Consider the following 19,966-nt stretch of genomic DNA (forward strand, 5'->3'; position numbering starts at 1 on the left):
AGACAGAGAGGCCTTTTTCTGTGGACTGTTGCCGAGTCGACTCGCAGTATTGCGGGAGTCGACTCGAGCACGGTTTTCACGCGAGGCTGAGTTATGAACCGGGTCCAAGCCAAGGTTTTTTTGAGCCCTAATCAAAGTAAGAGATTGGGAGGTATATATAGACTTCTTAAGGGACACGAGGAGGCATGTTGCAACCCAGAGAAACCCTAGAACTCATCAACGAGAGGTTTCAAAAGGAAGATCCTTTGTGTGCATCAGGAATACGACGTGTTGCTCATCTTGAGAGAGATTGTTTGCTGTGAGAAAGAGAGTTTGTTTCTTTTCTCTTGAATCTCTGTAACTTCCTTTGATCATATAGTGAATTATTGATCTGTGCGGCTGTGGACGTAGGAGCAAGAGACTCCGAACCACATAAACTTGCATGTCTTGTGCGTTTTGCTATTGTTTTTGCCGTGTTATTCATCTCTCCTACTATCCTTTATATTCCGCATTTGCTGTTTGATTCCCTAACAACTGGTATCAGAGCATCTGGTTCGAAGGAAATAAGTGGGAGCAATGGCGGCTGAAGAAGGCAAGGTCAAGATTGACAGATTCGACGGCAAAGACTTTGGTTTCTGGAAGATGCAGATCGAAGATTATTTATATCAGAAGAAACTTCATCTACCTCTTGAAGGTATGAAACCGACAGGTATGTCACAGGCCGACTGGGATTTAATGGATCGTCAGGCTTTGGGAGTTGTTCGCTTGACGTTGGCTCGAAACGTTGCGTTCAACATTTTGGAAGAGAAGACAACAGCAGGTTTGCTGAGAGCATTGTCGAATATGTATGAAAAACCCTCGGCCTCTAACAAGGTGTGCCTGATGCGCCGTTTATTCAATCTGAAGATGAGTGAAGGTTCCTCAGTTACGGATCACATCAATGAGTTTAATCTGATTACGAGCCAGTTGAGTTCGGTGGCAATCAGTTTTGAGGATGAAGTTCGTGCTCTAATACTCCTATCCTGCTTGCCAGAAAGTTGGGGTGCAACGGTGACAGCTGTAAGCAGTTTCTGCGGCTCAAACAAACTGAAGTTCGAGGAGGTCCGAAATCTGATACTCAGTGAAGATATCAGAAGGAGGGAGTCTGGTGTGAAATCTAGTTCGATTCTGAACACATCTGAAGGCAGAGGAAGAACTGTGCAACGCAGTGAAAATCGTGGCAGATCGAAGTCTAAGAGGAGGAGCAAGTCTAGATCGAAAGGCGATGGCTGCTGGCATTGTGGCAAGATGGGCCACACGAGGAAGAATTGTTGGCTCAGAAAGAAGAATCCAAGCAAGGGGCAGAATGAGGAGTCCGTGAATGCAACCACAGATGAAGCCAATGATGCTTTGATCCTCAGCGTGGACAGTCCTATGGAATCGTGGATACTAGACTCTGGAGCTTCGTTTCATTCTACCTCACGGAAGGAGTGTATGCTGAATTACACCGCAGGAGACTTCGGAAAGGTTTATCTCGCTGATGATGAGCCTTTAGATATTGTGGGGAAAGGTGAAGTTCATATCAGGATGCTGAATCAGTCAGTGTGGAAACTGAAGAATGTGAGGCATGTCCCAGGCTTGAAGAGAAACTTGATTTCTGTTGGGCAGCTTGACAGCGAAGGGTACGTTACTACCTTCGTAGGTGGTTCATGGAAAATTACCAAAGGTGCTATGGTGATAGCACGTGGGAACAAGTTGGAAACTCTCTACATGACCAATGACACCAAGGATACGGTGGCATTGGCAGAAAGAGGTGCAGATAGTTGTCTTTGGCATCGCAGACTCGGACATATGAGTGAGAAAGGTATGAAGATGATGGTGAAAAAGAACAAGCTAGCAGATCTGAAAACTGTTGATGTAGGTCTCTGTGAAGACTGCATATTTGGGAAGCAGAAAAGAGTTAGTTTCTCAAAGAGTGGAAGAACACCGAAGACAGAAAAGCTAGAGCTTGTACACACAGATGTGTGGGGACCTTCACCGGTTGCATCTCTTGGAGGCTCACACTATTATGTCACGTTCATCGACGACTCTACCAGAAAGGTTTGGATTCACTTCATGAAGCACAAATCAGAGGTATTTGTCATCTTTAAAAAGTGGAAAAGTCTTGTGGAGAATGAATCTGGGGTAAAGATAAAACGACTAAGGTCTGATAATGGCGGTGAGTATGACAGCAGCGAGTTCAAGAAATTCTGTGCAGAGAATGGAATCCGAATGGAGAAGACAATACCGAGCACACCGCAGCAAAATGGGGTGGCTGAGCGAATGAACAGAACCCTGAATGAGAGAGCCAACAGTATGAGGATCCATGCTGGTTTGCCCAAGATGTTTTGGGCTGAGGCAGTCAACACCGCAGCGTATCTGATAAACAGAGGCCCGTCGGTTCCCCTAGATTGCAAATTGCCTGAAGAAGAGTGGACAGGAAAAATAGTAAATTTGTCACACTTGAGGGTCTTTGGGTGTGTCTCCTTTGTGCACATCAATGCAGAGAAAAGGGACAAGTTAGATGCAAAGTCCAGAAAATGTTTCTTCATTGGATACGGTACAGATGATTTTGGTTACAAGTTCTGGGATGTGCAGAACCAGAAGGTCATCAGAAGCAAGGATGTGATATTCAATGAGCGAGTTCTCTATAAGGACAAGAATACTTCAGATCTTGAGAATGTAGGGGAGCAAAGCAAGGAAAAACAGCAAGTTGAGTTGCAAGAGATTACAGAAGAAGACGTTGCCAAAAGAGTTCAGAGAAATTCTGAAAATTCAGAAACTGTTGCGGCACAACCTCAACCAAGTATACCACAGCTGAGAAGATCTACAAGAATCTCCAGACAACCGGATAGATATTCATCCTCTTTACATTATCTGCTATTGACAGATGAAGGTGAACCCGAGTGTTATGAAGAAGCCATGGAAAGCAAAGATTCGGTGAAGTGGGAGTTAGCCATGAAGGATGAGATGAAGTCCTTGGATAGAAATCAAACTTGGGAGCTCAGTTCACTACCAGAAGGCAAGAAGGCTTTACAGAACAAGTGGGTCTACAAAGTTAAAGAGGAACATGATGGCAGCAAGAGGTATAAAGCAAGGTTGGTTGTGAAAGGCTTCCAACAGAAGGAAGGTATCGACTACACTGAGATTTTCTCTCCGGTAGTCAAATATTCAACAATCAGAGTGATTCTGAGTATTGTGGCAGCAGAAAATCTGTATTTGGAGCAGTTGGATGTTACAACTGCATTTCTCCATGGAGAGATTGATGAAGACATCTATATGCAGCAACCTATCGGCTTTGCAGTCCCTAACAAGGAGAACCTTGTATGCAAACTGAAGAGAAGTTTGTATGGTTTGAAACAGGCCCCGAGGTTGTGGTACAAAAAGTTCGATGGATTCATGATCAACAATGGTTTTGCAAGATGTCAAGAAGATCATTGCTGTTATCATAAGGTACTTGATGGCAGTTTTATCATCTTACTCTTGTATGTTGACGACATGTTGATAGCCGGACCGAACCTACAAGAGATTGAAAGATGGAAGAAAGAGCTATCAAGAAAGTTTGCAATGAAAGACATGGGTGCAGCAAAACAGATGCTTGGGCTAAGGATTGAGAGGGATAAGGTGGCTGGAACACTGAAGCTTTCTCAAGCTAACTACATTGATAAGGTGCTGAATAGATTCAATATGATAGATGCAGATCCTGTGAAGACACCTTTGGCAAGCCACTTCAAACTTTCAAAAGAGCAATCACCCAAGGATGATGAGGAGTTGAAGAAGATGTCAAGGGTACCATATGCTTCAGCTGTAGGCAGCTTGATGTATGCTATGATATGCACGAGACCCGACATTGCACATGCAGTGGGAGCTGTGAGCAGATACATGGCCAATCCGGGTAGACAACATTGGGAGGCTGTCAAGTGGATCCTAAGATATTTGAAAGGTACCAGAAATGTAGGCTTGTGTTATAGAAAAGGCAGTCAAACACTACAAGGTTTTGTGGATGCAGACCTAGGAGGTGATACTGACACTAGAAGAAGCACCACAGGGTATGTTTATACCGTAGGCGGGACAGCAGTGAGCTGGTTCTCACAACTGCAAAAGATCGTTGCTCTTTCGACAACTGAGGCAGAATATGTTGCCATTACAGAAGCCAGCAAGGAGATGATTTGGCTACAAAACCTTCTAAAAGAGCTGGGCAGAGAACAGAACTGTAGTGTACTATTCTGCGACAGTCAGAGTGCTATTCACTTAGCTAAGAATCCAATGTTTCATGCGAGAACGAAACACATACAGCTGAGATATCACTTCATCAGAAAGTTGCTAGAAGATGGCAGTTTGTTACTTGAGAAGATTCAAGGAGTAAAGAATTCAGCTGATATGTTGACTAAGACAGTCACTACAGAGAAATTGAGGCTATGCATGGCCTCAATTGGCCTCCAAAGATAATTGAATGGAGGTGCCGCACAAAGAATACATATCAAGATATGGAAGTTTGTTTTATTTTCAAGATAGATGCACAACTGGATGTATCAGTCTCCAAGTGGGAGAGTTGGGGTTGTGGAGCCTGATCCATTCCCTTTTCCTAGACCCCTATGTGCACTATGGTGGTGGAGGATCAAGGGAAGACAAGCCGGAAAGAGTTTCGAGAAGATTCGGAGTTGAATCAGCAAAGAAAGAAACCTTCAGCAAGGTCCGGAGTCGACTCCAGCAGACTTGGAGTCGACTCTGGCACGCAGGAAGTCTTGGCACAGTTTTTGGAGTCGACTCCAGCAGACCTGGAGTCGACTCCCCAGTGTTGGAGTCGACTCGAGAACTCCAGGAGTCGACTCCCACAGGCAGACAGAGAGGCCTTTTTCTGTGGACTGTTGCCGAGTCGACTCGCAGTATTGCGGGAGTTGACTCGAGCACGGTTTTCACGCGAGGCTGAGTTATGAACCGGGTCCAAGCCAAGGTTTTTTGAGCCCTAATCAAAGTAAGAGATTGGGAGGTATATATAGACTTCTTAAGGGACACGAGGAGGCATGTTGCAACCCAGAGAAACCCTAGAACTCATCAACGAGAGGTTTCAAAAGGAAGATCCTTTGTGTGCATCAGGAATACGACGTGTTGCTCATCTTGAGAGAGATTGTTTGCTGTGAGAAAGAGAGTTTGTTTCTCTTCTCTTGAATCTCTGTAACTTCCTTTGATCATATAGTGAATTATTGATCTGTGCGGCTGTGGACGTAGGAGCAAGAGACTCCGAACCACATAAACTTGCGTGTCTTGTGCGTTTTGCTATTGTTTTTGCCGTGTTATTCATCTCTCCTACTATCCTTTATATTCCGCATTTGCTGTTTGATTCCCTAACACCTGGCGCACGGGATGCCGACCTCTGTCAACGTCTTCCGGTGGTGCTTCTTGCTGAAGTCCAACCCGGGAGATGGAGAGTGGCTCTACCTTGCCCTTCGGGATGGTCGACCACTCTTCCGGGGTGCTCCTACATCCATTCATGGATGGAAGGAGAAGTTTTTCTTTTTGTCTTCTGAGCGGACGTGGGGGTTCAATCCTCGATGGGAGCAAGCCCGGCTTAAAACCGCCAACAAGCTCCCAATCTTGTCCAAGGGTGAGCAGAAGATCCTCGATGCTCTTAGCGGCCTCGAGGAGGACATTCTGTTGAATGACCTTATGAGCGAGGACGCTCTGGTCAATGTTGGCCTAAGCTCGGCGCGCCCTCAGGGTAAGGGTAGTTTTTGCTATTTGTTCTGCTCTGTTTCTTCTTTTCTGACATTTGACCTCTTTTATTTTTTGCTCCCAGACGTTTCGAAAATGGTGACGAAGAATGCGGCCCTTTTCGCCCGATTTCAGAAGAGGGCCGCCGAGACCGGTGGGGCCCCACCCGAGCCTCGGAAGAAGGCTCGGACATCATCTGGCGCGGGCACCGGGGCTAGCGCGGCCCAGGCCGGATCTTCTGGGCTTGCTCGGAAGGAGGTCCCGAGCTCCGACCACAGGGGCTCGAGCTCTGCGGGGACATTTGCGGCACTCGCGTGCCCAGCCCCGATTTCGCAGCGTCCAGGTCGGCCGCCTGTCCGATCTCAGCATCCAGTGCCCGAACCGAGGAGCAGCCAAGAGGCTGCGGAGCCGCCTCCGTCGAGCCCAGCAAGGCCCAGTCTCCTTGGACCCTCGGAAGTCGGGTCCTGACCAGAGAGGAGGCCGTACCTCCCCTCGTGGGAGATCTTTGAGGGCGATTCGGTCCTTGACGATCCTGCAGTAGTGCGACAGGTTTTTCGAGGTGCGCTGCTCCCGGCCGACCAGACCAAGATCCGGTCCACGAACTATAACAGTTTCTTGGATGGAGTATATTGCTCCGTGGTCCGGGTAAGCATCCCTTTTAACTCTAGTTTTTATCTCTCATTTTTATCTTTCAATTTTTAGCCTTAACTCATTTCTTTCATTCGCTGTTTAACAGCATCTCCACGAGGTTGAGACTCTGATGCATATTGCATCCGATTATCGGGAGCGGGCCCGAAGATGCCAGCGTGGGCAAGAGGAGGCCGAGGCGAGGCGCATCGAGTCCGAGGCTGAGCAGAGAGTGCTCCTCACGAGGGTGGAGGCTGCTGAAGACGAGCTTCGGGCTCTGACCGCAGAGCTCGAGGAGGAGAAGGGCGCACATGCCCTGGCTAGGTCAGAGATGCGTGTTACCGAGGCGCGTCTGGCTGAGGCTCGCTCGGCACTCACTGTCCACGAGCAGGAGGTGAAAGAGGCTCACCTCAAGGCCCAGGAGCTCGAGGCCCGTGAGAAGAGGGCCCAAGAGGAGGCTCAGCATGTGGTCCAACTCTTTCGGGAATCGGAAGAGTTCCGCGATTTGCTGGAAGAGGAGGCCATGGATGGGCTCATCCGCGGCTTTGATGATTTCCGCAACCAGCTGAGGCGGCTCTGCTCCGAGTTTGACTTCAATCTGCTCCAACCCGGGGCAGGAGTCGAGGAGCTCGAGGCGCCTGAAGACCCGGCCGAGACCGAAGCTCAGGCGGCCGAGCAGGGCGAGATTCCCACTGAGGGGGACCTAGGAGGAGCTTCTGATGCTGCCCTCCAAACTGCTCAGGCCGAGGCGATGGCTGCGGACGATCACGGAGCAGCGCCCGCCTCCTAGAGTTTTGCTTGCCTTCCTTTTTGTTTATTTTTTCTTTGTAAGCAAGGTCGGCCTCCAAAATTGTATGACCGAACCTCAGTTTTGTACTCCAGCCTTCTGGCTTTATTAATGAAAAAATCTTCTTTCTAAATTTATGCTCGTCTCTCTCTTCTGTGGTAAATTTTTCAATTAAAACTTCCTTTGGCTTCCTTCAGTGAATTCCGCGAACCTAGCTATATTCATAGAGTTAGAGTTCGGAGACTCGAGTTCCGAGTGCATTTGCTAGGTTGTTAAGCTTAGGTCCGATAGAAAAAATTCCGAGCTCAGACTTCTAGAAAGTTCGAAGTCTTTGAGCTCGGGTTTGAATCTTGCCGAGCCCCTGAGCTTGGCTTCCGAATTGGTGGAGCGCTAAGCTCGAGCCTCGGACTCCGGAGAGTTTTTGTCGGGTTTTTAGGTCCATCTCGCGGGAGATTTTAGACGAGCCTTTGGGCTTGGCTTGCCAGGTATAAGCTTATAGAAACCCAGAGTCGATTTCCTAGGAGATAGCAGACCAGAGTCAAGCTATCGCTGGGGTCTTCACGGCTGTTGGTCTCGAACCTCGTCAGAGTACCTATAAGTTTAATTGAATCCGTCACTCGGCATTCCCGAGCTTGGTCAAATATCTGGGCTTGAAATCGTTGCTGCAGGTCGGCGTCGACCAGAATCGACATTTAGATTCGGACGAGTCCTCATTCTGAGGGGCCCGTATGGATTGATTTGTGAGTTAGTGGTGAGAAGACCATGCCTTAGGCCGAGAGGACCTCGGCTTGTGTTTGGCTTGGAGGGGTGTCCCGACCTTGGTCGGGGGAGATCCCGAGCTCGGTCAGGATTTTGTCGACCATCATAGTGCATAAGTAAATGCAATAATGTACGTGCTAGGTAAGAAGTACCTTTCGCACTGTCGGAGTCGATCACTTCAGGTGGAGATAGCCGATTCCGCTCTGCAATCGGCTCTTAGAGGCGTTCTTTGGCCTGTAGCCCGCTTTTGCAGGTGATGTCATCCGTGGGAGAATGAGGCGGCGCTTTGGTCAGAGCCTCGCGTCACAGCATAGCCTGCTCCAGCCGATCAGGGGAGAATATCATGCGGTCTTGCCTTGGGCGCGCCTGCACGTTGGAGGGTCTGCGAAGTTCCCATATCTTTGTTGTCTTCCTGAGGTCGAGGGGGCTTGGGATCCTAGCCTTTGCCGAGGGATGAACGAGGTCGAAGGAGCTCGGGCTTGCTGTTGACCCGGTGATGCTTTCCGAGGTTGAGGGAGTTTGGGACTACTGTCGACTCACGGGGCATCCCGACTTTAGTCGAGGAATCGAGCATGAGGTCGAGGGAGCTCGGGCTCGCTGCCGACCTTGCGGCGCTTTCAGAGGTCGAGGGAGTTTGGAACTCTACTGTCGACTCATGGGGCATCCCGACTTTAGTCGAGGGATCGTGCGCAAGGTCGAGGGGCCTGGAAACGCACTGTCGACCTACGACGCTTTCCGAGGTCGAGGGAGCTTGGGACTCTACTATCGACTCACGGGGCATCCCGACCTTAGTCGAGGGATCGTGCGCAAGGTCGAGGGATCTGGGAATGCATTGTCGACCTGCGATGCTTTCCAAGGTCGAGAGAGTTTGGAACTCTACTATCGACTCATGGGGCATCCCGAACTTTGTCGAGGTGTTTGAAGGAGATCGAGACCGAGCTTAATATCAGCACCGCGAGGTGCTTCAGGCTTAACTGGAGCACCTGAGATTGGTTGGGCATCCGAGCTTGGTCGGGCATCTAAGCTTGGTCGAGCATCCGAGCTTGGTCGGGCATCCGAGCTTAGTCGGGCATCCGAGCTTGGTCGGGATTTTCTGGGATTCACGAGCGTCCCAACATCAGGAGTATGAAATAATTAATGGAGAACGGTAAGCAAATCATCATAAGTGGAGAGTGGTATTCTTGTTTGTCGATGACCTCCGAAGGATTTATTGGTAGTACATTCGAAGGTTCTCGGAGTTGCAGCTTCGAGGGATAAAAGTTCCCTCAAGAGACTCCAATTTGTAAGCTCCAGGCCGCTGGACTCGCGTGACTCGATAAGGCCCTTTCTAGTTCGGGGCTAGTTTTTCCTACTCGGTGGGCTGAGAAACCTCAGTCCTCCTGAGAACGAGATCTCCTACTTTGAAGAGCTTGACTTTTACTCTGGAGTTGTAGTACTGTGCCGTTTTTTGTTGATACCTCGCCATGCGAACTCGGGCCGCCTCCCTAGTTTTCTCGACGAGGTTCAGGTTGCCTCTAAGTTGGGAGAAGTTGGAGGCTGCGTTGTAGTGTTCCACTCTTAGTGAGGGGAGCCCAATTTCCAGAGGAATAACAGCTTCTGTTCCGTATGCCAGGTTGAAGAGGGTCTCGCCAGTGGGGAGCCGAAATGTTGTTCTGTAGGCCCAAAGGATATTGTAAAGGTCTTCAACCCATTGCCCCTTGGATCGGTCAAGCCTGGCTTTGAGTCCCTGAAGGATGGTGCGATTCATCACCTCGGTTTCCTCAGTTATCTGTGGATGAGCGACCGAGGTGAAGCGGTGATCGATGCCGAGCTCGAAGCAAAATTCTCTGAAACGGATGTTGTCAAACTGACGACCGTTATCAGATATAAGGATGCGGGGGAGTTCAAATCTACAGATGATGGACTTCCACACAAAGTCCCACATTTTTTGCTCGGTGATCCGGGCCACCGGTTCAGCTTCGACTCACTTGGTGAAGTAGTCGATCGAAACGACCAGAAATTTTCTCTGTCCAGTTGCTAGGAGAAATGGCCCTAGGATGTCGATACCCCACTGGACGAATGGCCAAGGGGCGCTGATCGAGGTCAGCAGGGCCGAAGGTCGGCGCTGGACATTGGTGTTTCGCTGGCATCGGTTGTACCTTCGGACAAAGTCCGTTGCATCTTTTTGGAGTGTGGGCCAAAAGTATCCTTGGCGCAAGATTTTATGAGACAGTGCTCGACCTCTCAGATGGTTTCCGCATATCCCTTCATGAACCTCTCGCATAGCATAGTCCGCTTCTGACGGGCGGAGGCATCTGAGGAGGGGAGAGGTGAAGGATTTTTAGTAGAGCTTGCCTTCATACAATATGAATCGGGAGGCTAGACGCCTGATTCGGCGAGCTTCCAGTTCATCATTGGGGAGGACTTCACTTTGTAGATAGTTGACGAGCTCGTCCATCCAACTCGGCTCGGTGTTTATGCACAAGGCCAGCTCAGGCTCTTCCGTGCTGGGTGTTTGGAGATATTCAAGTACCGTCGTCTTGGGGAGCTCGCTCATGCGAGAGGTCGCCAACTTCGACAGTTGATCGGCCCTCAGGTTCTCTGTTATGGGGATATGGTGAATGTTGAAGGAGCTTAGGGCGGATGTGAGGTCTCGCACCTTTTGGAGATATCTCTGCATTGACTGCTCCTTTGCTTCAAAATCTTCCAGAACCTGGCTCACGACCAATTGTGAGTCACTGAAGACCTTCAGGTCTTCCGCTTTCAGCTCCTTTGCTAACTTGAGCCCGGCGATAAGCGCCTCGTATTCTGCTTCATTGCTCGAGGCTAGGAACTCGAGGCGCAGGGCCTGCTCAGCCACTACTCCATCCGGGCTGGTGAGGATGAGACCTGCTCTGCTACCCCCCGAGGTCGAAGAGCCATCGACATATAGGACCCATGGCTGCCCTGGGGTTTCTTTTGTTGGCATGAGTGGGTGCTCAGGGTCATCCGGCAAAGTGCACTCCACGATGAAATCGGCGAGCGCCTGATTTGATGTTTGGGTTGGTTTCTCGGCAGTTTGCTCACCGTGGCTTGGTGCTTCAGCTTTAGCCGATTGCTTTACTTTGTGGGTGGCTATATAGCACCGCTTAGCTATCAGCTGGTCCCCACGAACTTCGTGTACTCCTTGGTCAGTGGGGAACCGTACGAGCAAGTGGTAAGTCGAGACCACGGCTCGGAGAGCATTTAGCCCTGGTCGTCCGAGAATGGCGTTGTAGGCCGAAGGTAGGCAGACCACAAGGAAGTCCGTCCTCACAGTACTTTCTCGAAGAGCGAGGCCAACCGTGACAAGAAGGCCAACCTCACCCTCAATTGGGATGGAGTCTCCGGTGAATCCGATCAGTGGAGCGTTCATTCTCTGAAGCTGGTTCTCTATCATCCCCATTTTTTGATAGGCGTCATAGTACAAGACGTTTGCCGAGCTTCCATTATCTACTAAGACGCGTTTTACATCAAATTTATTTACAATCATAGAGATGACCACAGCATCATTATGAGTAGTTTCAACTCCTTTCAAGTCCTCATCCGAGAACGAGATGGCTTTAGAAGTGCGCAGGCGCTTCGGGGGATCCCTTTCCTCGACTGGCCCTCCGACCGGGGTTCCTCTGATGGTGTTGATGGTGTCTGCGATGGGTCTGTTGGCATTTGGATCTTCAGGCTGCTCGGCATTTTTTGCTGGCCTCCTTTCTTTGCATCGGTTTCGTACGAATTGGTTCAGTACTCCGCAATGGATGAGTGCCTCGATCTCGTCTCGGAGCTGGAAGCAATCCTCCGTATTATGGCTGTGGTCTCGGTGGAAGCGGCAATACTTCCTAGGATTGCGGTAAGCTCCGGGATCTCTTATCGGGGGCGGAGGCTGGAAATAATCTCGGCCTTCGATCTCCATTAGGATCTCTGTCCGGGGAGCATTGAGGAGAGTGTAATTCTCATACCTCCCTGGCGGTACTCGTGGCCGTGCTGAAGATCTTGGTCTAGGCGGGGACCTTGGTCTGCATTGTCCCTGTTGCCGAGGTGGACTCCTTAGCCGCGGCAAGTTTTTGATTCGACGGAGAGACAGGCTTTGCTGGCGGCCGTGCTCCTCGCGGTATTTCTTCTGCTTCTTTGAAGCCTGCTCGGTCGCACCCCGCCTGGAGGCGATGGCCTCCTCGGCCTTTACATACTTCCGAGATCGGACCAGCATTTCGGTGAAGTCAGCGGAAAAACTTTTCTCGATGGAGAAGAAAAATCTATAGGAGCGAGCCCCAGTCTTTAGCGCCGACATGGCTATCGACTGGTCGAGCTCGCGAACCTCCCAGGTTGCAGCGATGAAGCGGTCGAGGTACTCCCTGAGAGATTCCTCCTTCCGCTGCTTGACATTCAGGAGGGAGTCCGACGTTCGTCGCTAGCACCGGCTGGCAGCAAAGTTGGTGGCGAACTGCCTTCCGAGCTGCTCAAACGAGAACCAAAGCAGAGCCGTTCTCCTAAGAGTTGTTGGGAAGGCCTTGCAGAGCACAGCCTCCGAAGACCCTTGCAGTGCCATAAGGGCTCTGTAGCTCTCCAAATGATCGAGGGGGTCAGTAGTCCCATTGTAGGGCTCCACTTGGGGCATTTTGAATCTGGGTGGAACCAGCTCATCCTCGATTTGGTGGGAGAAGGGAGACTTGGTGGTAAACTCGAAGTCGCCCTCGCGCCTTGCTTTTCTGCTGTGGAGTGCCTCAATTTGGCGCTCAAGGTTCTCGACCTTCCTGTCGAGTTTCCCAACCTGGGGAATTGCCACGGTAGTCTACTCTGGCTCACGGCGGTCCGGGGCCGACTCGGCCTCCGAAAACTGTAGTCTCCTGTCTATGCTCCTCCCCGGCAATTCTCTCCGGGAAGACACTCGTTCTTCATTATTAGCCCTGGAGCAGCCATGAAAATTTTGGCCCTGGGGGATCGGGCCATTCGAAGAAAGCACCGGCTAGACCTGGGCCTGTGGGGATAGCGTAGGTGGGGCTTCCTCACGCCGCAGGCCTTGGACAGCGGCGGCCAAAGCTTGGACTTGCTGCACCAGGATGTTGAACTGTTCCGGCTGGACCTGGAGAAATGGATCGGCCGGAGATGGCGAGTTCCGGACAGAGTGTTCGGAGCTTTGTGGGAGACGCCGGGAAGCATTGGAGGCTCCTTTACTTTTCAACTTCATGGCCACGACTCGGGCCCTTCCTCTAGCGCCAACTGTTGATGGACACTGGACCCGGGGGCGACCAGTCTGCTGGGAAGGAGGAGCTCCGGCGAGAACTGGCGGGCAGCGATCCGTCAACGGGCGGCGTCCTCCGCAAGAGGCCTGCAAAAAGCCGGTGGCCGGGGTTCCTGGCGCCGGCCCTCCGATGCTTAAGTCAGAGGGGGCTAATGTGTAGAAGGGGGGAGGAGATATGTTTTTTGGGTTTCAGAGTCCAACCCCCTCTAAGGTGGAGGGGTTCCCCTTTTATAAAGGGGTATTGTATTACCTGCAAAGTGACGGGGCAAATGGTTCTTTTTTGGTCATGATTGAACACGATCGTATGCATTAATATAGTGTCGTGGGAGATCAAACTGGAGTCAGTGAGTCGTCATGGCCTGATCAGACATGGCGGAGTAGTTCAACTGCCTGCCGTGGAGGGCTGAGATCCGTAGATAACAAGCATATTGATTGTTGAGTGAACCGGAGATCAGCAGAGGCCATACGCTTTAATGGTTGAGTGAACCGGAGATCAGCAGAGGCCATACGCTTTAATTGTTGAGTGAACCGGAGATCAGAATAGGCCATGCGCATTAATTGTTGAGTGAGCCGGAGAACAGAACAGGCCATGCGCATTAATTGTTGACGGCGAAGCAGGGTATGGTCTCCGGTTGAGCTACGGAAGGGCGTGACGTTAGTAGGTAAGCGGTGAGGTTGGGCCTTTGAAGCTAGGCTCCCGAAGGAGACTAGACCGAGGTCGCATACTATGACGGGGCATCTCGGAGTCCAGCATTTGGTCGGGCGCCGAGCTGAGCTAGGCGCCTTCTGGTCGGGCGCCTGCAGGTTGGGCGCCTTCTGGTCGGGCGCCTGCAGGTCGGGCGCCTTCTGGTCAGACGCCTGCAGGTCGGGCGCCTTCTGGTTGGGCGCCTTCTGGTCGGGCACCTACAGGTCGGGCGTCTGCAGGTCGGGCGCCTTCTGATCGGGCGCCTGCATGTCGGGCGCCTTCTGGTCGGATGCCTTTTAGTCGGGCGCCTTCTGGTCGGGCGCCCTCTGGTCGTTCTGGGATAACTTAGTTTTTTTCCTAATAGGCATCAAGACTCCCCTACGGACCAATGCTCGGGTTCATCATCGCAAGCCCGCTGACCTTTGACAATAGGTAGCCCTTTTCGATGTACCTGACTAAATTCACTCTCTTTTTTTTAATAAATATGAGATAATAGTAAATTAGATAGGTATGATTCATCAGGACTCAAGGTTGCTACCAGACTTAACAACATAATGTTGAATCTAACCCTTAGAAGTGCAGGTCATGTGTGTTGTGAAATTTCAAAGTAAAAATTATCTTATAACTCGCTAAAAGAACTTTTAATAAAAAGAACTCAAATTGTCTTACTTCCGACTAATCATTGGGCTTGTTAGATTTTATATACTTTGTGCATTTATCATTTCAGCACTAATGCATAGAAATTATATATATTTTTTAATTTAATTCTTTTTTTAAAATCAAAAAAATTTGAAAAAACTTATTCACAAATCAAAAATTCGAAAAATTTCTTCAAAAATTCCAATCCTATACCCCCCCAACCTAGATCAGACATTGTCCTCAATATTTTTTTATTATTTTTTTAAAATAAAATATATTATATTATTATTATTTTTTATTATTTTATTTTATTTTATTTTGAAAGAAAATATGATGCATATGGAGGATAGAAGCATTTTAGCGTAGTTGCATCAGTAATATGAGGACTCCTGTTAAGAAAATAAAAAAAATACGATAAGAAAATGTACAAAAATGACCTATGAGAATTAAGTTGCCTCCCAACAAGCGCTAAGTTTAACGTCTTCAGCTAGACGCAGTGCATCCTTAATTATCCTGATAAATAGAATCCATCAAATCAAGGAATTCGATCAACTGTCCGTCTGCAACACACTCTATATAAGGTTTCAATCTTTGACCATCGACGTTCAGGATACAACCATCACCGATGTTTTGAATTTCTACCGCACCATGAGGAAAAACCTTTCTAACTAAAAAGGGACCATCCCACCTAGAGCGAAGTTTACCAAAAAAGAGGTGCAATTTAGAATTGAATAGCCAAACCTTTTGATTAGGCTCGAAAGACTTACGGTTAATGGATTTGTCATGAAAAGCCTTAGTCCTTGCCTTGTATATTTTGGCATTTTCATATGCCTCATTGCGTAACTTTTCAAGCTCGTTGAGTTGAAGTTTTCGGTTAGAACCAGCAGCTGCCATATCAAAGTTAAACTTTTTAATGACCCAAAAAGCTCTATGCTCAAGTTCTACCGGTAAGTGGCAAGCTTTACCAAAAATCAGTCGGTAAGGAGACATGCCAATAGGGGTCTTATAGGCAGCACAGTAAGCCCAGAGAGAATCGTTTAACCTCTGAGACCAATCTTTCCTATCGGGGCGTATTATTTTTTTAAGATGTGTTTTATTTTCCTATTGGAAACTTCAACTTGCCCGCTTATTTGGAGATGTGAAGGTGGTTTTCTCTTGATCATCGGGGTATTCGACTACTTGGTTATATCCAGAATAACCATCTAAGAAACAGTAGAAATCCTGACTAACTAGCCTTTCTAATATTTGGTCAATAAAAGGCAAAGAAAAATGGTGTTGGACATACTCGGCCGCTGTGCGGGCTATACCCGCGGGGTCCCTGAGCAGCACAGGGAGGGTCACTGTCAGCATGTCCTGCCGCCTGCCAACGGCGATGGCCTGGTTAGTAGGTGGGTCATACCGAGGGTCCCTGAACCCATGGCGAGGCCAGGTCGGAGTCCGGGGTTGGGCGAGGCCTTGGTCGGAGTCGACTCGTGGCGCTGCCTTTGGTGGGGTTTAAGGAAATAGAGTTGCGCCTTCACTAATACCGGTCGGTTTTGGTGTAATGGTAGCGCTTGATCCTGACAATTGGTATCAGAGCCAGAGATCTCGAGTTCGAAACCCAGGCATCGCATGGGGGGGGAATGTTGGACATACTCGGCCGCTGTGCTGGCCATACCCGCGGGGTCCCTGAGCAGCACAGGGAGGGTCACTATCAGCATGTCCTGCTGCCTGCCAACGGCGATGGCCTGGTTAGTAGGTGGGTCATACTGAGGGTCCCTGAACCCATGGCGAGGCCAGGTCGGAGTCCGGGGTTGGGCGAGGCCTTGGTTGGAGTCGACTCGTGGCGCTGCCTTTGGTGGGGTTTAAGGAAATAGAGTTGCGCCTTCACTAATACCGGTCGGTTTTGGTGTAATGGTAGCGCTTGATCCTGACAATTGGTATCAATTGAGGATGATAGTGGTATTTTGATGATTAATACAATAATCAAGAGTATGTTATAAGTTAATTCGATACATCATTTATAAGTCTGTTACTCTCAGAACAATTCGTATAATAAGATAAAGATGCATTTCATTATTTATATGGATGAATCTAATCTTGAGTTGCAGCAAAGTGTGGATTGAGTTGACCCCAAGGTTGATTGGGTCGACCCCGGCACATCAAGAAAGCATCTGGCACACTTCTGCAAAAATGGCACGGATGAACAGTAGTTGGGTCGACCCAAGGAAAGGTTGAGTCGACCCAAGTGAAAGTTGGGTCGATCCCAGTAAAAGTTGAGTCGACCCAAGCACGGGCAGAAGCATAACGGCTAGTTCTGCAGAAGTACTTTTTGACCTTCCAATAGTGAGTAACGGCTAGTTTTTGAATTCTAACCATTGGGGCTTGTCCAATGGATGAAGAAAACTATTTAAAGTGGCATTATTCATCAGAGAAAACATCCTTTTGCAAAATATCAAAGAGTACACAAGAAAGACAAGTGCCCTAATCTTCTTCATCCAAGTGCTTCATCAAGAGTCAAAAGAAAGTGGTTGAGCAGATTCCAAGAGTCATTAAGAGCTCCATCCATCCTTGAAGAGTGAAGCAACCTTGACAAAGAAGAGAGAAGTCTCATCAAGCGATAACTATTCTCTAAACTCTTCTTTGTAGATTATAATTGTTATATTTGCTCATCTAGGAGCTTAAATCTTCTTGCTTCTTTTATTAATCACCTTGTAAAGGTTTGTTGGTAAGCCCGCAAAACCAACGGTGTAGGTTTATTGGTGAACCCGTAAAACCAATTGTAAAGGTTCGTTGGTGAGCCCGGAAAACCAACATAGGTTCGTTGGTGAGCCCGGAAAACCAACATAGGTTCGTTGGTGATTCCGAAAAACCAAAGTGTAAAGATTTTTGGATTGTGAGCCCGGAAAACAATCCAACTGTAATCCGCGGAATTATAGTGAATTTCCAAGGGGTCGCTTGAGGAGTGGACGTAGGTGCTTAGGAGAGCACCGAACCACTATACTTCTTGTGTGTTTGTATTGTGCTTTGTTAAATTCCACTAACTCATCAATTGACATAAGTAAGATAGTAAAAATCAAGAGAAACCAATTCACCCCCCCCTCTTGGCTTGTCACCTTGGGCAACAAGTGGTATCAGAGCAAGGTGCTCCAATAGTATTTGTTGATCTCACAATCAAGAGTTAAAGATCATGACAACCCAAGTGGGATGTTCTATGAGTGAGGGGCAATCCACAAATAAACCTCCTCTATTTAATGGCACAAATTACACATACTGGAAAGCTAGGATGAGGATATTCATTCAAGCTCTAGACTATGAATTGTGGTATATTATAGCTAGAGGACCTCACACACCCACAATTAGTATAGAGGGAACTATCATACCCAAACCAGAAATGGATTGGAATGAAAGTGATAGAAGATTAGCACAATTAAATGCTAAAGCGATTAATATACTTTACTGTTCATTAGATGTAAGTGAATTCAATAGAATATCTACATGCATCTCTGTAAAAGAAATTTGGGACAAACTTGAGGTCACACATGAAGGAACTAATCAAGTTAAGGAGTCAAAAATAAACATATTAGTACATAAGTATGAATTATTTAAAATGGAATACACTGAGTCCATAACTGATATGTTTACTCGTTTTACTGAAATTATAAATGGGCTAAAGAGTTTAGGAAAGTCTTATACTAACTCTGAATTGGTGCGAAAAATTCTCAGGTCTCTACCAAGAGTTTGGGAGGCCAAGGTAACCGCAATTCAGGAAGCAAAGGACCTCAATACACTGCAATTAGAGGAACTTCTAGGATCACTCATGACCCATGAGTTGACCATGAGGCAAAATTCAGAAGATGAGGTCAAGAGAAGAAAGACCATTGCCCTAAAGTCTACCACTCCGAAACAAGAAACTGAGTTGGAAGAATCTGTTGATGATGATGATGAATTTGATGAAGAAGGGATGGCTGTGCTTGGAAGAAAATTCAGAAAATTTATGAGAGGTAAGAAGAGATTTCATAAAAAGAAACCCTTCTTCAAAGGTAGCTCAAGCAAAGAAAAGGGTAAGGACGAAGAAAAGAAAAAGGAAACACCCATTTGTTATGAGTGTAACAAGCCCGGGCATTATAAGATAGATTGCCCGGAACTAAAGTGGATGGCAAGAAAACTTAAAAAGAAGAACTTCATGGCTGAATGGAGTGAAAGTGAGGAGTCAAGTTCGGAAGAGGAAGATCATCAAGAGACGGCCCAAATATGCCATATGGCCAATGACGATGAGGTAGATTCTGAACTTGAATGTGATTTTACTGTTGATGAATTACATGATGCATTTTTAGAACTCATGGAAGAACATAAAAAACTAATCAATAAAAATAAAGTTCTAAAAGAAGAAAATCAATCTCTTATCAAAGATAAGTTGAAACTATCTCATAACTATGAAACATTAAGTAGGAAACTCACAAATGAAACCAAGAATCTAATTACTGAAAATGTCAAGTTAAAAGAAGATGCTGAAAAATATAAATCCTTAGTAGATAAGTTTACACTTAGTTCAACCAAATTAAATATGATTCTTGATAGTCAAAAAGCTGTATATAATAAAGCTGGATTAGGATATAAAACAAATAGGAAACAAAAATACTTAAAGAATATTTTTGTAAAAGCTAAAAATGAAAACATTACTTGTCATTGCTGCAATAAATTAGGACATAAAGCATATGAATGTAACTATAGAAAGTCCAGCCAAAACAAATTGAGTAATAATCATAAGCTTAAATTCAAGAAAGTTTGGATTCCAAAAGGAACATCAAGTGCTAACCCTAAAGGACCCAACATAGTTTGGGTACCTAAAGCTCATTCTTGATCTTGATTGCAGGGGTGTCTTGCAGCTAATAAAGTGGATAAACGATGGTATCTAGATAGCGGCTGTTCAAGACACATGACCGGTGACGTAGACCAATTTGTCACCTTGGAATCTAAAAAGGGTGGAGTAGTAACCTATGGAGACAATGGAAAAGGGTATATCATTGGAAAGGGTAAAATTTTCATTACTCCATCTACCTTCATAGAAAATGTCTTATTAGTTAATGGTTTGAAACATAACCTACTTAGCATAAGTCAATTTTGTGATAAAGGGTTTAAAGTCACATTTGAAGCATCAGTATGCATAATCACAAATCCTAAAGATAATAGGACAAAAGATCAGATTGTTCGACGATTGGCTGCTTATAGGACAAAGGCAAAGAAATATTTACATGGTAGATCTTCATGAATTAGGCAAAAAAAATGGATTATGTTTAATTACTAATGAAGAAAAGAAAAATGAAACAAGTTGGCTTTGACATCGTAGACTAGGATATGCTAGTATGGAATTAATATCAAAACTAGTCAAGAAGAAATTAATAAAAGATGTGCCAAAATTGATCTTTGAAAAGGACAAAATTTGTGGACCATGCTCATTAGGAAAACAAACAAAATCATCCTTTAAATCAAAGAATATAGTATCAACAACTAGGCCTTTTGAACTCATACATATGGATCTATTTGGACC

At 47.2% G+C, this 19,966-nt stretch overlaps 2 protein-coding genes across 2 annotated transcripts; one reads left to right on the forward strand and one right to left on the reverse strand.

The window, feature by feature from the left end:
* Nucleotides 1-9,230: 9,230 nt before the first annotated feature.
* LOC148699565 (uncharacterized) lies at nucleotides 9,231-9,806 on the reverse strand. The gene has a single exon (XM_088714180.1). It carries the CDS (start codon nucleotides 9,804-9,806, stop codon nucleotides 9,231-9,233), a length of 576 nt encoding a protein of 191 aa, XP_088570306.1.
* Nucleotides 9,807-17,990: 8,184 nt separating this feature from the next.
* On the forward strand, nucleotides 17,991-19,757 carry LOC148699566 (uncharacterized). Its single transcript, XM_088714391.2, has 2 exons — nucleotides 17,991-18,694; nucleotides 19,292-19,757. The coding sequence occupies exons 1-2, from the start codon at nucleotides 18,026-18,028 to the stop codon at nucleotides 19,685-19,687; spliced, it is 1,065 nt and encodes a 354-aa protein (XP_088570517.2). The 5' UTR covers nucleotides 17,991-18,025; the 3' UTR covers nucleotides 19,688-19,757.
* The last annotated feature ends 209 nt before the right edge of the window (nucleotides 19,758-19,966 follow it).

The sequence above is a fragment of the Phoenix dactylifera genome, chromosome 18, assembly GCF_051530095.1.
Source record: "Phoenix dactylifera cultivar Ajwa chromosome 18, Ajwa_hap1_PhDact_Kaust_v1.1, whole genome shotgun sequence".
NCBI classification, from domain to species: domain Eukaryota; kingdom Viridiplantae; phylum Streptophyta; class Magnoliopsida; order Arecales; family Arecaceae; genus Phoenix; species Phoenix dactylifera.

What these genes read in the sequence shown, in the direction of transcription:
- LOC148699565 (XM_088714180.1), bottom strand. Translation starts at nt 9,806, where the DNA reads ATGTGGGACTTTGTGTGGAAGTCCATCATCTGTAGATTTGAACTCCCC.
- LOC148699566 (XM_088714391.2), top strand. Translation starts at nt 18,026, where the DNA reads ATGGAATACACTGAGTCCATAACTGATATGTTTACTCGTTTTACTGAA. An exon ending in ATATGGCCAATGACGATGAG is followed by an intron (nt 18,695 to 19,291) that starts GTAGATTCTGAA and finishes TCTTGATTGCAG; the next exon opens with GGGTGTCTTGCAGCTAATAA.